Source organism: Rhineura floridana, chromosome 3 (genome assembly GCF_030035675.1).
Source record: "Rhineura floridana isolate rRhiFlo1 chromosome 3, rRhiFlo1.hap2, whole genome shotgun sequence".
Classification (NCBI taxonomy): Eukaryota; Metazoa; Chordata; class Lepidosauria; order Squamata; family Rhineuridae; genus Rhineura; species Rhineura floridana.
In genome coordinates this window covers 149,248,635-149,271,997 of record NC_084482.1, presented here as the reverse complement: position 1 = coordinate 149,271,997, position 23,363 = coordinate 149,248,635, and the positions used below count along the sequence as shown (strand labels likewise).

Below are 23,363 nucleotides of genomic sequence, written 5' to 3'. Positions count from 1 at the left end.
AGTGTGTATTAGCAATCTGAGGAAGGTGTAAATAACTATAACTTTAAGTTCAACTGGTTCAGCTCATCTGCTCAGAGCTATTTCCAGTGTTCTTTGTGTTCCAGGTAATACCTATATAATACCCATAAAGGTAAGGCATTTTGATTTATTAACAAAAATGGATGATACAAGCAAGAATGAACAGGCCAAATATGCTTACAGGAAAATGCATGGATGTACCCTGTTGGATGTACACAAATCCTTGCAAAGCTGCTGTGAATAGTGCCTGAACTCTCTGGATTGGGCCTGTCTAGAAGTGCATACTCCCCTATTTATGAGAATATGTGGTCACAGGTATACTAGTGCATACTACTTTGTACAACTTGGTCATACTAACACATTGTATTATCTTCTTGTCAACCAATGAAAGTTTTATCATTTGCAGGTAATATACCCTCAACATGCAAAACTTACAGATAAAGAGGTGAGTATAAGCTTTCAAAGATATTTATGAAGTACCATTCCCCTGCCAAAATGTAATATTTGTTTTTTTTCCCCTAGAAAACCAATATTTGCTATTTGTCATTCCCAGATTCCAATTCAGGTAATTTTTAATTACATATGCTATGCTATGTACATATGAAAAATGAGATGCTTCTATTTAAGATAGAACTGTGCCATTACCATTTTCATTCTAATTATTGTTCGGTTTTAGTCAGTGAAATAAAATCGGCATGTGATAGAGAAATTTGAATACTTGCTATTTGTCCTACATGGAGAATTTGAAATACTTTACAAAATAAAAAGAAACCTCAGGAAGCTGTGGTGAATTAAGTAGGTATCATTAGTTACCCATGTTATTGAGACAGAGGATGCAATTTTGATATGTCACTCTGACAGTGCAATCCTATACATTTCTACTCAGAAGTGTTCCATTGAGTGAACTGAGACAAACTCCCAGGTAGGTAAGTGGATGTAGGATAACAAACCCATTCATGTGAAAGTAAGTCCCATAGAGTTCAAATTAAGACCACAGGAAATAATAGAAAGGGCAGTTCAGTATAGATAGTGCAGTGTGAGAATTAAGGACAATTAATTTGCCAGAAATGACCAATTGTCTGGTAGATAAAACTTGAAAATAACATACCTGATGCTCATGGAAAGAAACTTCTTTAAACAAATCTGGTACAACTTGATTGTAAATAAGGGCTTGATCCTAATTTCTAATATGCCCGGAGCCTGCGGGAGTCAGGCGCCTTCAAGAGATATTCAGGCCTTTCTCCTGAATGTTTAACTTTTTTAAAAAGTTCATTTCTAGCCCCCCTTTTTATGGAGATATAAAGAAAGCTGCTGCTGCTGCTGACATTACAGAGCAGTAATCAAAATTCTGCAGTGTCTACATCCATAAGAATTTCAGACATGCACATTCTGCAACCAAAAGTTAAATAAAGAAGGTAATGCTTTGAGAATTCTGTTCAATTTAAAATAACATAAGAGATTGGGGAGGTTGAATAGTATTGATTTTCACATTAAAAAAAATTAAAAATCACACAAAAAATCACAGTGCCTGCACTTCTCAACAGCTAGGGGCTGGTTTCTTCCCCTGCCCCCTAATTTTAGATTTTCTCTTACTTTCTTGCTATCTTCATTGTTTCGATTTTTATTTATTATTTATTTATTATTTGATTTATATCCTGCCTTCCTCCCAGTAGGAGCCCAGGGTGGCGAACAAAAGCACTAAAGACACTCGAAAACATAAAAAACCCAGACTTTAAAGTATATTAAAACAAAACGTCTTTAAAAACATTTTTTTAAAAAAGGTTTAAAAACATCTTTAAAAGTTTAAAAACATTTTTTTTAAAAAAAGGCTTACAAACATTAAAAAGCAATTTCAACACAGACACAGATTTTTGTCTGACATATTACTCGTACATAATAACTGGTCATTATTACTGGTTTCACTCCCATTTCAGTATATAGTGTTTGATATGTGGGAAGTCTAAGGACAGAATATGGAGAAACTGATTGGTTCCCAATCGGAAAGGGTGTGAGATGGGTGTATTTTATTACCATATTTGTTTAATCTATATGCAGAGCATACCATACGGAAAGCAGGATTGGACCAAGATGAAGGAGGTGTGAAAATTAGAGGGAGAAATATCAATAATTTAAGATATGCAGATGATACCATACTACTAGCAGAAACCAGTAATGATTTGAAACGAATGCTGATGAAAGTTAAAGAGGAAAGCACAAAATCAGGACTACAGCTGAACTTCAAGGAGACTAAAGTAATGGCAACAGAAGATTTATATAATTTTGAAGTTGACAATGAGGACATAGAATTTGTCAAGGATTATCAATTCCTTGGCACAATCATTAACCAAAATGGAGACAATAGTCAAGAAATCAGAAGAAAGCTAGGACTGGGAAGGGCAGCTATCAAAGTCAGAATGATTCAGTCCGTGGTATTCCCGATCTGTATGTATGGATGTGAAAGTTGGACAGTGAAAAAAGCGGATAAGAGAAAAATCAACTCATTTGAAATGCAGTGTTGGAGGAGAGCTTTGCACGTACCATGGACTGCGAAAAAGACAAATAGTTGGGTGTCAGAACAAATTAAACGAGAACTATCAGTAGAAACTAAAATGAAACTGAGGTACCATACTTAGGACACATCATGAGAAGACAGGATTCACTAGAAAAGACAATGCTGTAATGGTGGGAAAAACAGAAAGGAGTAGAAAAAGAGGAAGGCCAAACAAGAGATGGATTGATTCCATAAAGGAAGCCACAGACCTGAACTTACAAGATCTGAACAGGGTAGTTCACGACAGATGCTGTTGGAGGTCAATGATTCATAGAGTCGCCATAAGTCGTAGTTGACTTGAAGGCACATAACAACAACGAAGGATGGTGGGTGAATTTGGTCTGCAGCAAGTCTGGAGTTAGGTTGGTTAATAGAGATGTGAAGCCCCCCCTAAAATGGAAAAAAACCCTATTTTTTCCCTTTTCCCCAATTTTGAGGGGAAAAACCTGGAAAAGCTACATAAAAACTGGAAAAACGTGTTTTTAGTGCCACTCTGGCTTCTTGAAGGAATGGGTTGATGCAAATGAACTAAATTACCGTGTAGCACACTGCAGACATATAAATGTGGCTGTATTCAAAATTATGTTTTAGAGTCTTCAAACATTTTAAAAATTCACAAGGGTATTCATAGGGTTGCCATGTCGTAGTCGACTTGAAGGCACATCACAAGAACAATGAATCAGCGACCTCCAATAGCATCTGTTGTGAACCACCCTGTTCAGATCTTGTAAGTTCAGGTCTGTGGCTTCCTTTATGGAATCAATCCATCCCTTGTTTGGTCTTCCTCTTTTTCTACTCCCTTCTGTTTTTCCCAGCATTATTGTCTTTTCTAGTGAATCATGTCTTCTCATGATGTGTCCAAAGTATGATAACCTCAGTTTCATCATTTTAGCTTCTAGTGATAGTTCTGGTTTAATTTGTTCTGACACCCAATTATTTGTCTTTTTTTGCAGTCCATGGTATCCGCAAAGCTCTCCTCCAACACCACATTTCAAATGAGTTGATTTTTCTCTTATCCTCTTTTTTCACTGTCTAATTTTCATATCCACACATAATGATCGGGAATACCATGGTCTGAATGATCCTGACTTTAGTGTTCAGTGATACATCTTTGCATTTTAGGACTTTGTTCATAGGGTTTTTGTGGTAAGAGGTATTCAGAGGTGGTTTACCATTGCCTTTCTCTGAGTTTGGATGCATCTTAGTCTGGTGTCTCAGCTTTGACCATTCCACCTTGGGTGCCACTGCTAGAAGTCTAGACTCCTGACGGCATTGCTGTCAGCTTCTTCAACACTCTCAAATGTTGGAAATGTACCCAGCCTGAAACACTGGAGAACTGCTGCCAGGCAATGTAGATAATGCCAACCTGGATATACCAATGGTCTGACTCAGTATAAGGCAGCTTCTGTGCTCCTAACGTACCATAGCAGTAATTTCTCACAAAATTAAATGTGATGTTAAGGAGATGAATGAAAGGCAGGCAAATTGGTAGAAAGAAGAAAGAACCATGAAACATGCCCAAGGATTTTTTTTTCAAAAGAACAATACACTTGAATTGGAAGATATGTATTGAAAAGGAATAAACGGTGCTTGATACATAAATCTGTTGATCATATGAACAGACTGAAACTAAACAGATAGTTTAAATTTTAGTACTAGTGATTGTTGCTCTTAGGATGTGACTGCCTGAAGGTACCCAGGCTGAGCAATCGAGACTAGGGCCACAGAGTAGTGATGCAGAGCAGCGGATCCACCACCTATCTGAGGATCTGCCCCCCCTTAGGGCATATGCAGGGCTTGGGATCCAATGTTTTCAAAACTGACGTTGTACCACCCCATTTTAGGACTTTCCACTAGTTGCAACCAGCAGGAGAATTGCCAGTGGGAGCTCTCCCACCAATGGAGTGAAGCAGCTATCAACATCTGGGGGGTGTATGGTTAGAATTGCATAGTAAACTCTGTATTACTGTTGGGAAGGAATACTCAAAAAGTTAAGCAATTTGAAGTCCCTTTTATGTCCAGTTTGATTTAAAACACTTGCTTAAATCTCTGATTAAAATCATTGGAACTTCAAAGCGCTTAACTTTGGCTGGATTATGTCCAATATGTAGAGGTATTTGTAAATGTTGAAGCGCTTTCCAGACAGCAATTTGTTAATGGAGCCTTATGCATAGGCATCAAATTTTAATCAGTAAACTGAATCAACCATTTTGATTATAATTCAAGAAAAACGAATAAAAATATTTAATTAGTTTTAGGCTCTATTGAATTTGAAAAATAGCATTTGGGATTAAACAGCTATTTTTTCAGCATAGTCTTTATGATAGTCTTCTAAAGTTTGAGGTAGTAAAGCTGGGAATGCACTAGCTGTATTCAGAGTCAACCATTTGGTTCTTTTATTTCATTTATTTAAAACATTTGAGTGGTAAGCACTCGTGTTACACTTGCTATTTCTGTGTGAAAATCAATGCTATCAACCTTGGTCATAATCTCATTGTCATTCAGAATCAGCGCTGTTTCCTTTACATGATTTTCAACTATATTTAGTTATAAAGGCATTACCTTTCTTTCTCATTTTGGTAACGGAATATGCACATGTCTGGAAGGCACTCTGGATATAGTTGTAGGACATGGTTGACCGTACGGGTATGGTACAAAGATTAAGCATTTGGCCTTCCTAGTCCAGAGTATAAGTGGAGCTGTGAGCCTGGTTGAAACATAGTCAGGTCTGCATACCAGCCTCCTCAGTGCTGTGGTGCCACCTACTTCCTGGCCAATTAGACTAAAGGGGCATCCATTCCAAGGAATGGGGGCTGAATGTGTACTCTAGGGTACTACAGTAAACATCTTATACTTGACTTGTGGTACTCTTCAGTGATTGGACACCACTGTTTGATTTTTGTCATCACTGCAAGAAGCAGGGTGTAGGTTTCCTTTTAGGAAGGGTGAAGAACATCAGAATCATGGGCCAAAATCCTGCCCTCTGTGTGTGGCTCTCTAGATTCTTTCCAAGCCGCACCCCTCACTTTCCCTGCTTCACATCCTCCTTGAGTGTTTTTGCCTGGCTGGAATGTGTCTTTGAACCTCGATGCCCTTTGCTTGCCTTTACAGAGGACAGAGAGGAGTGTGTGTAGAAGCTTGCTTACTGTATAAAGTAAACTTTACATTAATTGCTCTATCAGCTTTTGCCTGTGACTCCAGCCACGATTTGCTTGTGGCCCCTGGAAGGTCACCTAGAAGGGAATGTGTCCCTCAGGCTGAAAAATATTCTCTGTCCCTGCCTTTTAGTTTGTAATTTGATGGATTGCTACGTGCACACATTTTCTTACTTCTTCATAAGTAAAAGGGCTAGAGGCTTCCTTTGATGTTGTTTGTTATGAGCTGAACACTTGCAGAAAGGGCTGAGAGAGTCTGGCTTGCAAAGCTTCTCGCATGACTGTGGCCCTGGCTACAGCAGGAATTATCTTTTAAAAATTCTGTATTTCATTTCAGTTGTCATGTATAATTGCGCATTCGAACATGTGGAATGTTTTCCTCTTCATATGCCTCAAGGTTGCTCATTGTCTTAAACTTGGATACTCGGAACCCTGGGCTGTGTCCAGCATAGCTCTTTGTTACAGTCCTGTCAGCACAAGGATTTTTGCTTGTGCAACAGGGCTTCCCCCTTTCTCCCCCTGCACACCTCCATATATGTTCTAGGGGTTCCCCCAAACCTCCAGAGCAGATCTGGGGAGCGTGCAAGGTAAGCGGAGGAGAGAAGGGGGAATGTCCGTTGTGTAGGCAGAAATTATTGTACAGATGGGACATATTAGTTGAATATTGCCTTCTGTGATCTATTAGTCAAATTGTTTGATAAGGAGTTTATGTTCTAGGAAAACGTGATTAAATTATATATAACTCTTCAATATATTGCTGAGTTGTTCTTTTAAGACACATTACAGCCTGTTATTTCAGTTTTGCAACAAAAATCAGTTAATTACACTGAGTGTTTCCCTTTAAAGTTGATCTCTTCCCCCTGCTCTTCCCCCCCCCCCCGAATCAAACTCTTTAGTTAGATCTTCAGCAGAATGAAATGTTGTTTCGGACCAGCTTTTGGCTAAAGGGGGAAAAGACCCTGCTTAATGTTTTCTGACTTCTTAATTTTGAGTAGTGTTAAGATTTTAGCAGAAAAAGTTAGGGATGGAAATTTGGGGATCAATACATAGTGCAAGCAATTGACTTTTAAACTATTAGATTGTAAACTTTTTTTATGCTCCTTAGCTTTGATATTTTGAATATTAAAAAATTCAAATGTAATTTTTAAAAATGCTTGCAGTATGCCCAGGCATTGTTGTTTCAAACCCAGCCCACCAGCTAAATCATTCAAGTCCTAGCTCTTGGTCGAAGATAATACATTGCTTTTTCTGACAGTTCTTAATCAATATCTCGTTTAACTTACCATAATCACTGCATAAACTTGTGAGTACGTAATACTCTTTGTTCTGCTTCCAGAGCAAAATATAAAGCATGGAAAATGGAATGGTCATTAAACTGAACCACTGACAATAAGAGACAGGAGGAACAAATATGTTTTTTCATCTTGCCATTTGCAAAAGCTTAAATGTCTACTTCAGTTTTGTTTTTAACTACTCCATTATGATAGATCCAATATAGCCCCAATTCTGGCATATAAGAAACAAATTTGTTAGTATTTCCTGAACCTTGTGGTGGTAGATCAAGTGAGCGGAGGACATTCCAACAGTTGCACCGAGTTAAAGCTGGTGCTTCCTACAAAATGCTTTTCTGAAAGCTTTTGTTGCAGAGGGCTCAAGTGTAGCTGCTTCAATGGGTAATTCTAAAGTGTTAGTTCTTGCAGATCTCCCTTAAAGCCAAAATGTAAGCAGAGCAATGGAACAGGCAGGCACACCACATGAGTGGTGTCTATTGAAACAGTGATGAACAGGCAAAGCAATCCAACCTGCCAGAGGCCGGTGGAAGCTAAGCTCACATTCAGCTGCTGCTCAGAGACTTCTTACAGGGGAGGATGCTGGCTGTGCCAGCAGGGCGCAGCAGAAGGAAGGAAAATACATCTTTCCTCCTGACACCCCTTTTCCTGGTGTACCGGCTGCTGCGATGGAGGGCCGCAGGAGGGAGCCGAAATGGGACCAGGATCTTGTGTAAGGCCCCTCCTCTGACATGCCCCCGGAATGCCCCTTTTGCAGGTCTTCTGGGCTTCCCCAGCGGATCTTCAGCTGGGATGGGATGAGGGGCTTGTGTAGGCATAGCCCGACTGAGACAGGACCCAGCTGGCTCAGCCGGAGGTTCACCATATGCAACTTGCCTCAGCCTGGTGTAAATAGAAGTTGGATTGTATCCTAAGGCAGGAGCTTTAATGTATCTATTTCAACCATTAAAATCAGGGCTGGCAGCTCTTTTCTCCAGTTTCCTTTGTTGCTAGCTTCTTGCCATTTGGACAGGAATGGTAGGATCTCCAATACTTTTTGACCTCTAAAGCAGAAGGATATGGAGGAAAGTATGGACAGGCTGGACTTGTCCCACTCTTAGTTCATACTCAGTGTGTGCATTCTGTGTGTGCGGTCTCTTGCTCTGCCAAGAGAGGAAAGGTAGCATCTGCAAAAGCCATAGCATGCTGTTGTGTTGGTCTTAATGGAGAAGCACAGCATCATGCTGTGGCTGCCCCCATATGGGTGTACTTTCTGTTTTCCAGTATAAAACAGCACAGCAGCAGCACACCTCTGTCTTTCTCCAGCTGATACACTGTGGGTGCTGGTAAACACAAAAATGACAGGACTATGTTTAGTTTTCTGGAGGCATTTATTACTTGCTAGAAGTGGCCAGTCAAGCACCTACTGAGGAATCTTGTAGTTACAGATTTTCATTAAATGTATTTTCAACTCAATATAGTACTTTGTTCCCCCCCCTTTTTTTCCCCCCTTTTGGCTTAGGGTGCCTTGGAGACACGCAGTTTTGTTTTAGATTTCGACAGTCTTCTAGCAGAAACCTTTCATGGCATTGTTTGCTGGACCAGTTTGACAGAGACCTCCCCATTTACTTGAAGGTTGGGAAAGTAGTTTCACTTGGCCAAGCATGATGGTGCTTTTCCCTTTCTAGCAAGCAATTATTGTGCTGATACTTCATAATAAAATTGAGAGGTCCATTCTGAAATCCATTCTTCAAAAGGCATTGCTCAGCAAATAATTGGTGTTATACTAGTTTATGTAACATAAAACTACAAAACGTTCTAGTAATTAACATTAAATACTATTTCTGCTGAAATGGAAATACTATTTTAACATATATGATCTTATACAGCATTGTTCCATCCTTTGGGAATTTGTTTTAAATGTTCCTATATAGAGTTGTTTTCAAATTTTCTATTTTTGGGAAACCATTTCTTTGTCTGCCAAAGAATTCCAGAGGAGTGTCTATGGTGTACATTCAGTTGAGTCTCAGTTGATACTGACGCAGGGATGGGGAATCTGTGGCCCTCCAGAGGCTGCTGGACCACAATTCTCATTATCCCTGATTATTGGTCATGCTGACTGGGGCCGCTTGGGAGTTGCCCCCATGTCCTAGAATATATTCAACACTCTCCTGTAGCTGAAAAATGCACCTGGAACAGAATTCGAAACCATTGCTATTTTACCATTGGTAACCTATTCAAGCCTGTCAGAAAATGAGTATTAAAATTGCAGTAGTTTAAAGAATGAGTGTATTTATTTGAAAATATGTTTGATTTTAAGTATGGTTAGGATCACAGCCTAAATTAGATGGAGAGAAAAATATGCATGTTTTTGCTTGAATCAATTTTTTTTTTATTTCACAGCAGGATTCCTTAAAGTTTAGGTGCTTTTATATTTTTTATTTCTGTATTAGAGGTGTTCAGATTCCTGGGTTTTATCAAATACAGTAGGGCTCCACTCATATGGTGGGTTAAGTTCCGAACCCCTGCCGAAAAGCGAAAACCGCTGAAAAGCAGAACTCATTGAATAGAATGGTGCGCGACACGTGAATACCGCTGTAAAAGCGGAACAAGTGCCGTATGAGTGGGGCTTTAGTCTAATTGCATCTAATTGAGACCACCGCATTGGTGAAGCGCCCTAAAGCGAAGCGCCCTAAAGCGGGGTCCTACTGTACCGCTAAACTATGCAGATTCTTGTAATAATCTTAGAAAAGTTTGGTTTCTAAGCTGTACCAATGAATTTTCTTATTTTTCATATGCATAATTGAGATGTGTTGAATGGAATAACTATTTAAGTATTTTTACTGTGACATGTATAATATTAAGTGAAACTGTAAATATAAAAACTGATCATCTTATGGGGAGTACAAGGCCTTTCTTTCTTTCTTGTAATCAAGTCATCCTTAAAGTTGAAATATGTAATTCTTGTTCAGAAAGTGTGAAGTGTTATGGAATGTTTTTGTTTTTAAAAATAGTAAAGTTTTTTATTTCTTTACAGAAGGATCCTGCATATTATTATGGTTATGTATACTTCAGACAAGTACAAGACAAAACGTTAAAAAGAGGCTACTTCCAGAAGGTAATCTAGTTTTGGAAAGATTGTTTTATATGGAAATAAGTTCCATTGAAATCATTGGAAAGTATCCCATGTAACGTATTTAAGAATGAGGAGTGAATGCCCTTTAGTCTGAAAATTAACAGCCAAGACTAAGACCAATATGCATAAATAAAAGTAATGCCTCCAGTGTACAATATTGGAGATGAGTAGGCAGAGGAAACATTCAATTACAGATTGTGTGGTTAGCTTGCAGGATTTACTGTTGATATTAAGGTTTATTTATATACTGCTTTTTGGCTCAGAGGCCCCCAAAGTGGTGAACAGCATATTGGTTCTATCCTTTTTAGATCTAGCTATGCACAAGGTTTCAAATGCATGTTAGCCGAGGAATGTTGAACCCCACAAGAGGAAAAGCAGGGGGAGGGTTGCAACTTGGTTTGGAGGAAATAGTGAGCAGGAAAAGATTAAACCTTGTGCTGATTCTTTGCTCAGAATTACAGCCCCCCCCTTTGTGTTAACCACCAAGAAAGTTCATTGAGGTATTGTCACATCCATTGTAACACCCTACATTGTAGGTGCACTTGTATGAGTAAGGAACATTGTTATTGTTTATAGCAATGCTGACATTGTGTGTGTATATATATATATATGAACGTAATTGTGATTAACCAAACACAGGTTTTCATTGTATTAACAAAACGTTTCAGCTTCCGCCTTCATCAGCTGCTAACATACAAATGCTGTTACCAAGGTGGCAGTTATAGAGCTTTGAGGATGGCATGCTCAGGGGGCTTCATTTGCAGAAGCTAAGTAGTGCTGGTACTGTCCTCCAGGTTCAGGCCATGTGGTGCCAATGTGTCCAGAGAGTAAATCCAAAAGTTCTCCCTTTTGGTTAATGCTGCTGGATCTGCTGGCATCTCTATCACTGTAATGGCAAAGTCCAACAGGCTGTGACCCTCGATGTTAAAATGCTTGTGTGTGTGTGTATAGATATAGATATATTATATGTAGTGAGAAACTGATAATTAATTTACAAGCATTCTCTAAATACCATCATTGGCTTTGAGAGAGATGGGCAGGGCAATCCAGCTCAGAGGAAGCAGGTGTAAGTTGTGGTGGAGCAAGAGAAGCCGGAGTAAAGTTCCACCGCATCCAGTTGCTATTCAGGAGCCTCTGGGTTAGCTGAACGCTGGCTCAGCTGGGAGCTGTGCACAGGGCCCAGAAAGTAAAAGCCTGCTCTCCCAAATACCCCTACTGGGAGTAAGCCCTCTCCATTGACTTCATTGCAATTATTTTCTTAGACTGACCTTTTCCCCGGTGTAACTTTTGCCTGGATTAGGAACTGCAGGAGCTCTCTGAACACAAGTTGGATGTGGCCTAAGTTCCCTCACCTCGGCCTCTCCCTCAGCATGCCCCTTTTTCAGGCCTTATTCCGGTTCCACTTGTGCTGGTCTCAGCTGAGCTGGCTGAACCGGGCTGAGGGACTTACACTGGCATAGCTCAGCTGAGCCGGAACCCAGACAATTCAGCTGGAGAACCACCGCATCCAACTCTCCTCAGCCCGACGATTTGGATTGCGCCCTAAATGTGAATTATTTTCTTTCTCTTCTATTAGTCCTTGGTTATGATCAGCAAGTTGCCTTATATCCACTTTTTTCACACTGTGCTTGGACAAATTGCACCAGAATATTTTGAAAAGAATGAACCTTTCTTGGAAGCAGGTTAGTAATACTGTTGCAAATTAATGTTAACTACATATTTGTGTTTCTCTGGAGACTTTTTATAATGGAAGTGCACTATAAATCTATGACACTCATATTGGGGTAGGGAAGTACATCAGAGAAGATTGGTAGATTATAAGGTGCTTATGTGCAGGTTGCCAACTGAGAAACCAGATGACATAACAGAGGCTGTGACCTTGGTCAGAGATGATATTGTCAGATAGCTCTGAGTAGAGAGCTGTTGGTGGGTCTCTTAAATCACAAATTTTTGGAGGCGTTATAACTTAGTTGAGGGGGGGTTAATGCACAAAGCCTATTGTATTTTGGTATTATTATTCTTTTATGTATTTTAGCTTGTAGTGATATTGATCGATGGCCACCCCCAGTTCCAGGGAAAACCCTACATTTGCCTATCATGGGCATTGTAATAAAGGTAAATTAAAAGCTCTTCCCTTCTTGTTTGCTGTATGAATTCATGCTGTGGCTTTGTATATTTCTTGTATGTCACTAGTCCCTGTATATTTGCATTGATTTTATGCTTGTGAGGTTCACCTAATAGATGGGAGAGGAGGGTATGTCTGAAGAGAAGGAATATGTTTGAAAATTCTACAGGAATGAGGTATTCTAGAACTTTTTTTCCTGTTTAGACTTGTCAGTTAAAAGTAGCATTTGTTTCTTTATTATAACTAGAGCATGTAGGGCTAGCTAAATTTGAGTTTAAATTATTTCAGTGGGAGAGATTTAAACATGGACTTTACACTATTAGTTTGAAGTCCATTACACTGAAAAATGCTTAACTTTGGTTGAATCATGCCCATAATTATACCCATGAATGCACATTGCCAACTACACAATGTTTTGGTATTTTATTTTATTTCTTTACGAGGCTTTAATTGATTTCCCTAAGCAGAAACATTTTCCCTTGCTCTTAGGTAAATAACTATTTAATTATATTTTCTTGATAGTTCTTTGTTTTGTTTGTGTGAAGACTTCAAATTGCTCACAGGGCTGGTACCTATAAGTTAGGTTGTTAAGAATGACAAAGGTAGTTCTTAATCATTTCAATAGTTTGGGGGGAAATCCACAGTGATTTTAAGGAAAAAGAATTAAGACCAGTATATCTGCACTGATGTAAAGATGTCTAAGTATTACTTTCAGAAGAGGTTAATGCCTCTATTAAGTTATTACATAAGTTTAGCATTCTAGGTTATTCGCATTCTCAATAATAAATGAAGCACATCATGTCTCTTTCCTAAGGTGCGGATTCCTACATGTCGTGACAAGCCTGGAAAAACCCAAGTATTACAGTCCACAAACCAGGTAGTGAACAGTTCACCTGGCACTTAAATACTTCATCAAAACGAAGGGCTGACTATCAAATGTCATTTCCAGACCTGCAGGTATACACTCAAGTATAAGGGAGTGTATGTTTTGTAAATGAGGAATAACTAGGGAGTTGCAAGTACGAAAATATAACATGAGAAAGTGGAAGTTTGTACAAATATTTTTGCAAATATAAATTGGTGACATTTTGCTATCCAATAAAGTGTAAGTATAATTCAACTTGCTTCTAAATCCTATGTCTCACTTTAACTTTTAATTGTCTAAGAAATTATTTTGAAGCCCCTTAAAACATGAAATTCACATATTAACCTGTCACCACTCCAGCATAAGCATAATCCCTTGGTCAGTAGACCTTATTCCTGGGGTGGGGAATTCAGGCCAGGGCCTTCAGGACTCTTTGCAGGCCGTGCACCTCGTTGGTACTGTTTCACCCCCTTTGAGAGTTTTTGAATTCTGATAATGTCATTGAACTCTGATACTGCCTTTTGCTTGCCTGGATGGAAGATAAGAGAAGTATATATAGAAACTACTGTATACAAGTAAAATTTACTTGTATACAATAGGTATAATGATCTAGAGTTAGGGGTGAGCGGTGAAGTGACTTAAGTTTTCTAATGATACCAAATTGTTTAGAGTGATTAAAACAAAATGGGATTGTGAAAAGCTCCAGAAGGACCTCTCCAAATTAAGTGAATGGGTAGTAAAACAGCGACACCAATTCAGCATAAGTGAGTATAAAGTGGTTCACATTGGGGCAAAAAAATCTTAATTTCACACACATGCTCATGGGTTCTGAACTGGCAGTGACTGACCAGGTACAAGACCTTGGGATCAGAGTGTATAGCTGACAATGAAGGTGTCAACCCAGTGTGCAATACCTGTGAAAAAGGTAAATTCCATGCTTAGGATCATTAGAAAAGGAACTGAAAAGAAAACTGCCAATATCATAATGCTGTTGCACAAATCTATGGTGTGACCGCATTTAGAATACTGTGTTCAGTTCTGGTCACTTCTACTCAAAAAAGATATTGTAGAGTTGGGAAAGGTTCAGAAAAGGGCAGCCAAAATGATGAAGGAGATGGAGCAACTTCCCTATGAGGAAAAGTTGCTGTGTATTACCTCCAGTGTAGGAGGCAGTATGCAATACCTGAATGCTGCTGTGCTCAGGTCCAGTTTACAGGCTTCCCATGGCCATCTGGTTGGCTACTGTGAGAACAGGATGCTGGACTAGATGGGCCTTTGGCGTGATCCAGCAGGGCTCTTTTTATGTTCTTACATTTGTTGCTCGACTCGCTTTTGTCTCTAGCCCCACACACCACATGTGGCCCCCAGAGGGTTGCCCAGAAGTGGCCTTTGGGTTGAAAAAGGTTCCCTACCCCTGCCTTCTAAAAGAGGGACAGTGTGTCTTACAGTCCCAAGCCCCCTGAATTCCCCTTTTCAACTTCCCAGTCTGTTTCTTCTCTCCTTTTCCCCCCTCCCAGTGTTTTTTCTTCTTCATTCCCATTGCCCCATGAAAGATACTGTGCATGTGCTCTCCCTCGCATCCTACTGGCTATAACGACATCTTCTCATTCCTCCCCCCCCCTCCATGGCATATAAGTTTAACTTGTTCTGTCTCATCTTTCCAGACTGTTTTTTATTCTGCCTTACCAATTCAGGTGCACACATATTTGCCCCACTCTCAGACGTGCTGTTCTTGGGATGAGCATTGGTTGGTTGTTGGAAGGGGAGATAGTGGCGGGAAGAGGCTTCAGCTTTCATGGGTGTAGAGCCAAACAGGAGCGTTTACAAGCAGACTATTTAGTGCATTCACTGAAGAAGTGAATTTATGAGGGATCTAGCTTAGGAGCAAAAAACTCTTTATGCCAGACTGGGTGGATGAAATGAGTGGAAGTAACCCCATGCCCAGCTCTCCTGGCTGAGCTGATCTCCCACTAGTTGTTGAACATTTGGGTGGGAGACACCAGCAAGAGTAGGCTGAAAGCGCAAAAGCAGGAATGAACCAGTCTCACTGCCATGATGCAATGGCACGGGGCCTGTTGTGGATCTGATTGCTGCACCAACTCCAGTCTAGGGCAGTGAACTTAGTGCCCCCTTCCTTCCCGGCAGCCGTGAAGGGCAGAGATATGGATGTGGTAGTGGCCATGATACACAAGAAAGCCCTGCTGAGGGTGTGTGTGTGTCAGGAAGGTTACAATTGCAGCCTTACTGAGTGTCAGTCTACATTTTTTGTGATATGCTTAGTATGAGAGATCATCATAGTTAGCATAATACACACAACCTTTTCCCCAGGTAGCATGCCGTCACATGGGTTATATAGCTAAATAGTTTCTGAAGGCTAGAATGCACTGAAGTCAAGACCTGGGCTGCTCCTGCCGCCCCACCCCAGTTCATTCTTGTCTTCATCCAAGGCTGCTACCTTTTCCTTTACTCCTTGTAGTGAGTCTGTGTAATGGATTTGGTGTGTTTAGGGTGGTCTGTGTGTAAGGTGTGTGTTGTTGGGGTGTATTGTGAGGAGTGTTTTTTTCTGTGGAACAGTTGTTAATTTTTGCCTCCTCCCCAGCCCCCCCCTCCTCACAGGGCTCACAGCCGTGGCCTCACGGGCTTGTTTGTTCTTTCCAGACCAATTGGGACCACCTTCCTCGTGGGGCTCATGGCTGCGGCCTGCTGGTCTCCCTTTTCCACCCCGGCCTGACTCTCTCTTACCTTGTGGGGCTCGTGGCTGCCGCCCCGATTAGTGGCATTTGCTTGCCCCCTTTCTTTTTTCTTCAGCTTTTCCACTGGACGGAGCACAAGCAGTAGTGGCGGTGCTGGCTGACGCCCTTCTCAAACGGGGCTCACAGCTGTGGCCCTGGTGTGTTTGCTGGCCCCCCTTCTTTTTTCTTCAGTTTTGTCACTGGATGGGACAGAAGCAGGGATGGCGGCGCTGGTGCTTTTCCTGACCAGAGTTCATGGCTCTGGCTGCTCCAGTCATTGTCAGTGGTGCTAGTTAGCACCCCTCTTTTGTCTGGTGCTTGCTGGGGGCAGCTGCGCTTATTCACGCCTCCCTCAATTTTGCTAAGGTGGTTGTGAGCATCTTTGTTTGTGTGTCTGGCTGGCCAGAGGAGATCCTGTTGGAGCTCACAGCTGCAGCTCTGGGCTGTTGGGGTTTGGGGCTGTTCGCGCCCTTTTTGCCTGACCGCCATTTTGTTGGTTCTCGCTCCTTCTCTCCCCTCCCACCATTGGGTATGGCATTTTCCTATCCTTTTTATTGCTTTGTCAGCTTGACTATCCTTTTTCTCTCTTTGTTATCTTGGCTGTCTTCTGTCTTGCCCCCCTTCGAACTAAAGGAAGGGAGAATATATGTGGGGTTTTTTAAAGCCTGTATTTGAGTCGCAGCTGGGGCTGGACTGTGCCCCTCTACTTTGTGGGTGTGCCTGAGCCTCAAATGAAATCACCTCGCACCCCCCATGTGCATCTGCCTCAGTGTGGATTCACTGCACCCTTCTTTCATTCCATAATCTGGTGCTAATATAACCAAAAACGTTTTGTTTTGCTTTTAGACAGACACACAAGTCTCCATTGCTTTGTCTACTGTCCACGAAATTGATCTCTTCAGGTAAAAGCTTTCTGAAGTCTTGAAGTCGACGTATTCCATCAAAGAAAATTTCAGAAATTGGTGGTTTTAATGACTGGCTAGCAAATAGCATAAGTGAGACATCATTATTGGTAATCCAGAACATACAAGATGGGATGTTTGTCTATAAGGATTATAATAACTGATTTAGAAGTATTATTGTTAAAGTCAGTTATTTATTCTGCAAATATGTATACACTTATGTGGGAGTAAGTTCTACTGAAGCCAATGGAGTTTTCTTATGACGAGACATGTTTAGGATTGTACTCTTAGTCACTCTTTGGAGTGCTTTGAGAAGATAAGGAGAAACCCACAGGTAATAGAAGGGGTCCTTTAAGAGCTAATTGAAAAAGTAACACCTCTCTAGGCTTACTCTTTATTAACTTACACAGGTTTCTGTTACTCCCTTAATATAGTTGTGCTGTATCATAGGAATAAGGTTTGCAAGAAAAAAACAAGAATGCACTGTGCTTGTACTCTTCTTGCCACTGGTCCATATTCCTAGAGCCATACCCAGGTATCTTAGCATCTCTATAGCCTCTTCATAGTGGGTGCAACACAGTGAAGTAATTGTGACTGTGGCCAGTGCATGTCCTGACCAAAGTTGGAGAGCTATAGTTATATGTCCTCTGGCTGTAGTTCTACCCACACTTTTATCTCCATTTCTTTTCTGCCTTTTTCTTTTCACCTTTCAAGAAGAGTCAATAGTCATGCAAAGCTAAGACTCTCAAGATGGTGCAAGTCAAGGTCACATTTTCAGTTGCATATTTTCTCCTCTCTCTTTTTGCTCTACCTTTTCTTTGCTCCTGCTCTCCTTGCTATAAATAGAGATAAAAAATTTAAAAAGACTGTTCTTGTAAATCTGTTTCAGATGTTTCTCGCCAGTGTTCTTTCATATCCAGATGCTATGGGAGCTAGTGTTGTTAGGGGAACCGCTTGTTGTCATGGCACCATCACCATCAGAGTCTTCAGAAACTGTGTTGGCACTTGTAAGGTAAACATATGGAGGAGTCTTAAAAAGCTACATGACTGTGATCTCACCATGAGTCACAGGATGTGGAGGCTATAGCAGAATCCTCAGAATTGGTCGACTCATTTTTTTTTTTTTAAAAACCCTAACCCATATAACTGAAGAAATGTTTTTAAATTTAAATGCATGTAAAAGGTTAATACTTATAGGGGCCTTTTTTTTTTTGGCTGACAGTTTGAGGAGAATCTTCCAAGATACGAGGCCTCATCCTGTGCCTTTTGAGTGTCCCAGAATAGTTATTGCTTTCTTTTATTGTCCAAGACACTTAAAGAAAATAAAATAAAACATTGTGCAAAATGCAGATATTTAGAAAACATAATTATGCAACCTTACATTTACAATATGATATAATTTACATTATATTTTAAGCATAGAATGTGATTTTTTTAATGAGTGATTTTTCCCCTGAGAACATATGGCCAAATGCCACAAAATAATGGGTGATATTCAACATTATCATTCCCCCTTCCCCCCCCCATTCCATTCCACCTCCCCCGCAGCCAGTCAGGCAGCTGATAATTCTGGCTACTATATGGATTATGCCATTTTGGCTACCTCAGGATTCATACTTGGAGAATGACTTCTCTACTAGGATAAGATTAACAATTAAGCAGCATGTATTTTAAAAGATAGCAGTAAAATAGCAACAAGGTACCAGAGTTTATGTGTGAAAACCCAAGAGAATAAAATCACTTTCATTTGTCACCTAATAGACAATGTCAGCACCAAGCATATATCCCTGGGTGGGGGATATTCCAAAAGTATGGAAAAGGCCCTGTCTCCATTTAATCAACCAGAATAACCTGCAGAGTAAGTTTATAATCCTAAACATATGCATATTCACACACTTTTCTTCTGTGTGTTTGTTTCACAGCTGTATTTCACCTCTGAAGTACTATAGTGATTTTAGGCCTTATTTTACAATACACGACAGTGAATTCAAAGAATATACCACTCGTACACAGACCCCGTAAGTAAAATGGATTATACAATTTATATATTTAGATTCATTCTTCATTCATAATTCTGACTCTAAAGGATTGTGTAGACTTAGAGCCTCATTTTAGGAACCTCATCTTAACAAAAAAAACCCTAGCCCTTCATTTTTGTAATCCTGCAGGCCACGATTAACTATTTTAATTGAGTTTCATGCTGAGAGATGGGAAATAAAAAGCAGCTGTTGTTTTGATATGATTTTATTATCTTCTAATATATAGTGCTTAAAACAATAGGAATTCTGTTTACAAGGCTATTAAGACATCCTCCTAGTCAGGACAAACATTTCCTAACTCCAGTAACAATCTATATAATTTACCAGTATTCTAATGGATGTCTAGCCAAATTGTCAAACTTAAAGAAATTGAAGCAATTTTGAACTAGAGACATAGTGCATGAGTGCTGTTTCTCAAACATTTCTCAGTTACTTTTGAACCAAACAAGCTTTTCCCACTAAACCATAAAATGCAGAACAATAATATTGTCCATAATGTTTTTGTGCTATATTGTAACTTGATGAATGTGGTGGTAATTACACTAGCTTTGTTGGGCTATGTCTCAAAAGTCAGTAGTAACTTGAAACTGCACAATTTTAAAATTCTGTCAATAATAATATAAGGGAGGAAATATCCAAACATGGAAACTATACTTCTGAGCAAGTTATTTTTAGAGGCTAAGTTGTGTTTTGCTTAACCAGTCCCACAGAAACAGAGCAGTGTTTGGAATGATGACCCTTTATGTAAATGTAGAAGACCAAGAAATGAGTGGTTTGGCATAAGCTGTTGTTTCAAATAGAGCTGGTACTCTCCTCTTCTCTATGGCTTCCATAGTCTGAGCTTTCCTGTTGTGTAGTAAACAGTCCTACAATACTTCACTCTGCAAGCATTCAGAAGAACAATCTGCCTGCACTTGGAAAAGTAAATCAGTGCTGTTTTAAAGACTTTACAGTAATATATTGAAAAAGTGAGGGGTTAGATCTTAATTTAAAGTCTTTAGTGTTCTAAAAATTAAGTGTATTGCTTATATTGCTATCTTTATGCTGAGACAAAATATATATTCCTAAGGAATACTGCCAACATTTTAGAGTTTGATCAACTTTGCACCTGGTTGTTTGTTCCCTGCCCCCATCACCAGGTATAGCTGTGTAAGCATCCCTGTTATGCACAGATATTGTTCATCTGCTGTGACATTGAGGAAGCATTTCCACTGGATTATGAAGAGTAGTTCAGTTCTTGAAATTATTTAACAGTCATTACAGTTTAGCTGGGATATGTGTATTTTCTTTATTTAAAAATACAAAGCAATAAAACTTGGTAGCATCAATAGCCAAGCAGGTGGTTTTAATAGAGATATCAAATTGTCAGAAGCATATATTCTGCTTTCCCAGAAGAAAGGCTTCATTGTTCTTAATATCCCCCTTCTTTACAATTAATTGTTGAATATGTTTTTCCAGATGAGCTGTTGATTGTATGTTTTTTTAAAAAATGTGAATTTGTTTGGTTTTCACAATTATATCATGATCAACCAAAACCAGTTTGGAGAAGACCTGAATAGGTTTCATCCAGAAGAGAAACTCATTTGTTTGGGAGTATATTCTAATTATGTGAGAAATAAGACTTTTGTAACTTTAAACACAAAAGAGAATCTTGTGGAACCTGAATGGCTAAGCAATTTACTGTGGCATAAGCTTTTGTACAGTAGAGCTCACATCATCATCAAATGCATTGAGTTATCTTCAGTTTGTAGCTATACAGTTGTGTCCAACTATGTTCTATTTGGATTACCCACTAAAATTAATGGATCCCCATTAGTAATGTCCATTAATTGTAATAGGTCCACTCTGACTAACATTGGATACAACCCATACATATGGTTGTAGAAGAAAAAAGTGTAAAACAGAGTGGAGTTTAAAGGCCACAAAATACAAGAAATACTTTTCTCTGCAAAACTCAGAAATATACAAGATAAGTACAGTCACCATTCACCATAGTAATAATGGGCAGCTTCTGCCAACTGGGGATAACACTTCATGCATTTGAAGTGGGCTCTAGGTGATGAAAGCTTATACCTTCAGAAATGGGCTAGAATGTATAGAGGTCCTTCTTGGCCCAGGACATGGGAAATGCCAGAGCATGGGAAGAGGAGCTTGCCAGTTCTTACAAGGGCAGCTAAACCTATGGGGTTCTGCTGGATTCCTAAGTCCCAGTGGGAAATCGCTTTTGTCAGGTCCCTAAGCTAGTTACAGGAATACCTCGCATTAACGTACTCAGTGGGACCAGAGCGAATACGTAAACTGAAAATGTCCTTAAAGTGAAGCACTACCTTTTAAAACTTTTTTTACCTCTCCTTCATGCGGAGCCTCAAAGCCCCACGCTAAAGCCTCTGTTGCTGCGCTGCCGCTCCTCTCAGCTGATCACGATCACATTTGCAGTGGTGCGATCGCGTCTATTTCCACCCCCACGCACCGTTAAGTGTCCGTAAGTGTGAAGCAAGCATATGTAAACGGCCATGGTGGAGTATGGAGTATGTCCGTAAAAGCGAGTGTATGTTAAGTGAAGGTCCGTATAGCGGGGTATTCCTGTATTAGGAAAAATGAACAAAAGGGATTTGTTCTGGGAAAAGGGACAGGCAAGGGCTACCCAAGCCAAAACAGTAAGAAGCCATCTAGCTATAAGAGGGCTTTTGAGTTACTGCACACCTGTCAGTAGCCACAAGAGGCAAGAAAAATCAAACCAAGCCCTCTAACTGTGGATAAGAAAGAAAAAGGAAGTATCTGCACTCCCAGGTTAGGCCTCTCCCTCTCCCTTGCCTTGTGCTCTTGCTCTCTCTCTCCCTGGGAGGGAGGTTTGCATCTCCATGTCTTTCTAGTGTCTGGCTTCATGGGGCTCTCTGTTTCCCTCCTTGCTTGGGTGGCTGTTAAAGGCTGCTTCTGCTGCCTGGCAGTCTCCATCTGCTCTCTTACTCCACCCCTGTAAAGCAAATGGGATATATTTAAATCAACTTTGTCTTTCCATACACTTTGGCTGATCCCAACCCCTCCTTCCTGTTGTAGCTGCAGCTGTTGGGCTCTTTGAGTGAGGAGAGTTTTGGTTCAGGGCAAGGCTACTGAGTCACTTGAGGCAACTTTGAAGGCAAAGGAGCAGCTAGTCCATTACAGCTGGGCTTTTTTGACCAAATGGCTGACCTGAAGGTTTGCCATTCATCCAGGCGCCTGCATGCTTTGCACATGCGCACAGTCACACACACACATGCACATACTTGAACATACACCCCTCCACTGGGTCACAACTTCTTACACAAATAAAAGGAGTTGTTCTCTTCATAGAAAGAGTATTGTAGAACTAAGCCTTAGTCTTCAGTGTGCCACAAGTCTCCTCTTGGTGTTTTCTGCAACAAACTGAGCTACTCCTCTGGAATGTAGTTTCTTTGCATCTATGCAGAAGTTATTGATCTCATTCAAGAATTTTCCACATTTCAGGCCTTCTGTCATCTTAGGAGTGACAAATCCATTTTTTGCTAAAACTCTGCAGCACTGGCCACACATCATCCGAATAGGAGACATTAAACTGTCAGGTAAATTTTTAAGTTGACTGAAGGTTCCCCCCCTCCCCAAAGGTATATAGCATATTATATGCTACTGTCTTTGTTCTTTTAGCTTAGTTAAATGGCAACAAAAGTTAATTGGCAACAAAATATGAAATTACTGTTTTAAAAAATAAAGTAGAGAGGTGGTTTTGACTTGTGGTATGAAAATCAGTAGCCTGGCTTGCCTCTGATTTAATCACTTTATAAGTTAACATTTGCAAAACCTGAACTGGTGTGGAAACCAAAATAGTAGACTAATATATCCAATTAGCTGGTGTATGTTGTTATTTGAATAGAAACTGAAAGGCCCTCCAGCTGCATCCAGTCCCTCCACTCTCCTCCCCAGTCTTACATCATTCCCAAGGATCACCCCACCCCAAAGAGACTTGGAGGCAGCAGGGAAGAGCCCCACAGGGGGAGATGGAAAAGCCCTGTACCATGAACATGAACTCTGTCCCATTCATGGCAGGAAAGTTAGGATCTAAATCGTTGTCTGCGCTCTGATTGAGAGAAGCTCTTCCTAGGCCTTCTATCTTAGATCTCTTTAACTATAGATAGCAAGGGTCTTGTGGATCCAAATCATATGTTCTGCATCAAAGAAAGGAGAGGGATATGGAGTTTGCCATGTTATTCTTGCATGGCAAGGACCTCCTCCCATTCCAACTTGTCATACTGATAGACATGTAGCATGTAAGCCAGAGATGGGGGAACTTTTTCAGCCTTAGGGCTGTGTCCAGAACCCTCAGTAGGCCATGTTTGACAAATGGATAGGGCCACCAGCTTGTCAATCACCTGATACAAGGCGATTCACAATTCAGGCCATGAGCAGGGACAGATGTATTGTTGATCTTAATGCTGTGGTGCTTAGCACTACAATCAGAGATTATTTATTCCTGATCTTAGCACTTAGATTGGAGATAAGAGATCTCAGTGCCTGATGTCATATGATACCAGGTGAGTGAGAGGTGGGCGTGGTTTGCCC

The 23,363-nt window shown here is 40.3% G+C and overlaps 1 protein-coding gene across 11 annotated transcripts in view; it reads left to right on the top strand.

Annotated features, from left to right (window-relative positions):
• Nucleotides 1-23,363, top strand: part of DENND6A (DENN domain containing 6A) — a 63,948-nt gene that overhangs the window by 10,175 nt on the left and 30,410 nt on the right. For 7 of the 11 annotated variants that reach the window (XR_009761492.1, XR_009761491.1, XR_009761490.1 and 4 more), the window contains exons 2-12: nt 425-463; nt 541-583; nt 8,515-8,627; nt 10,030-10,110; nt 11,705-11,810; nt 12,164-12,243; nt 13,068-13,130; nt 16,697-16,752; nt 17,642-17,764; nt 18,675-18,770; nt 22,275-22,369. Coding sequence is in view for 2 of the 11 variants with exons in the window: in XM_061618300.1 (XP_061474284.1) it covers nt 425-463; nt 541-583; nt 8,515-8,627; nt 10,030-10,110; nt 11,705-11,810; nt 12,164-12,243; nt 13,068-13,130; nt 16,697-16,752; nt 17,642-17,764; nt 18,675-18,770; nt 22,275-22,369 (895 nt within the window). In the remaining 9 variants the exon portion in view is untranslated. The other 4 variants (XR_009761494.1, XR_009761493.1, XR_009761495.1 and 1 more) reach the window with 3 other exon arrangements.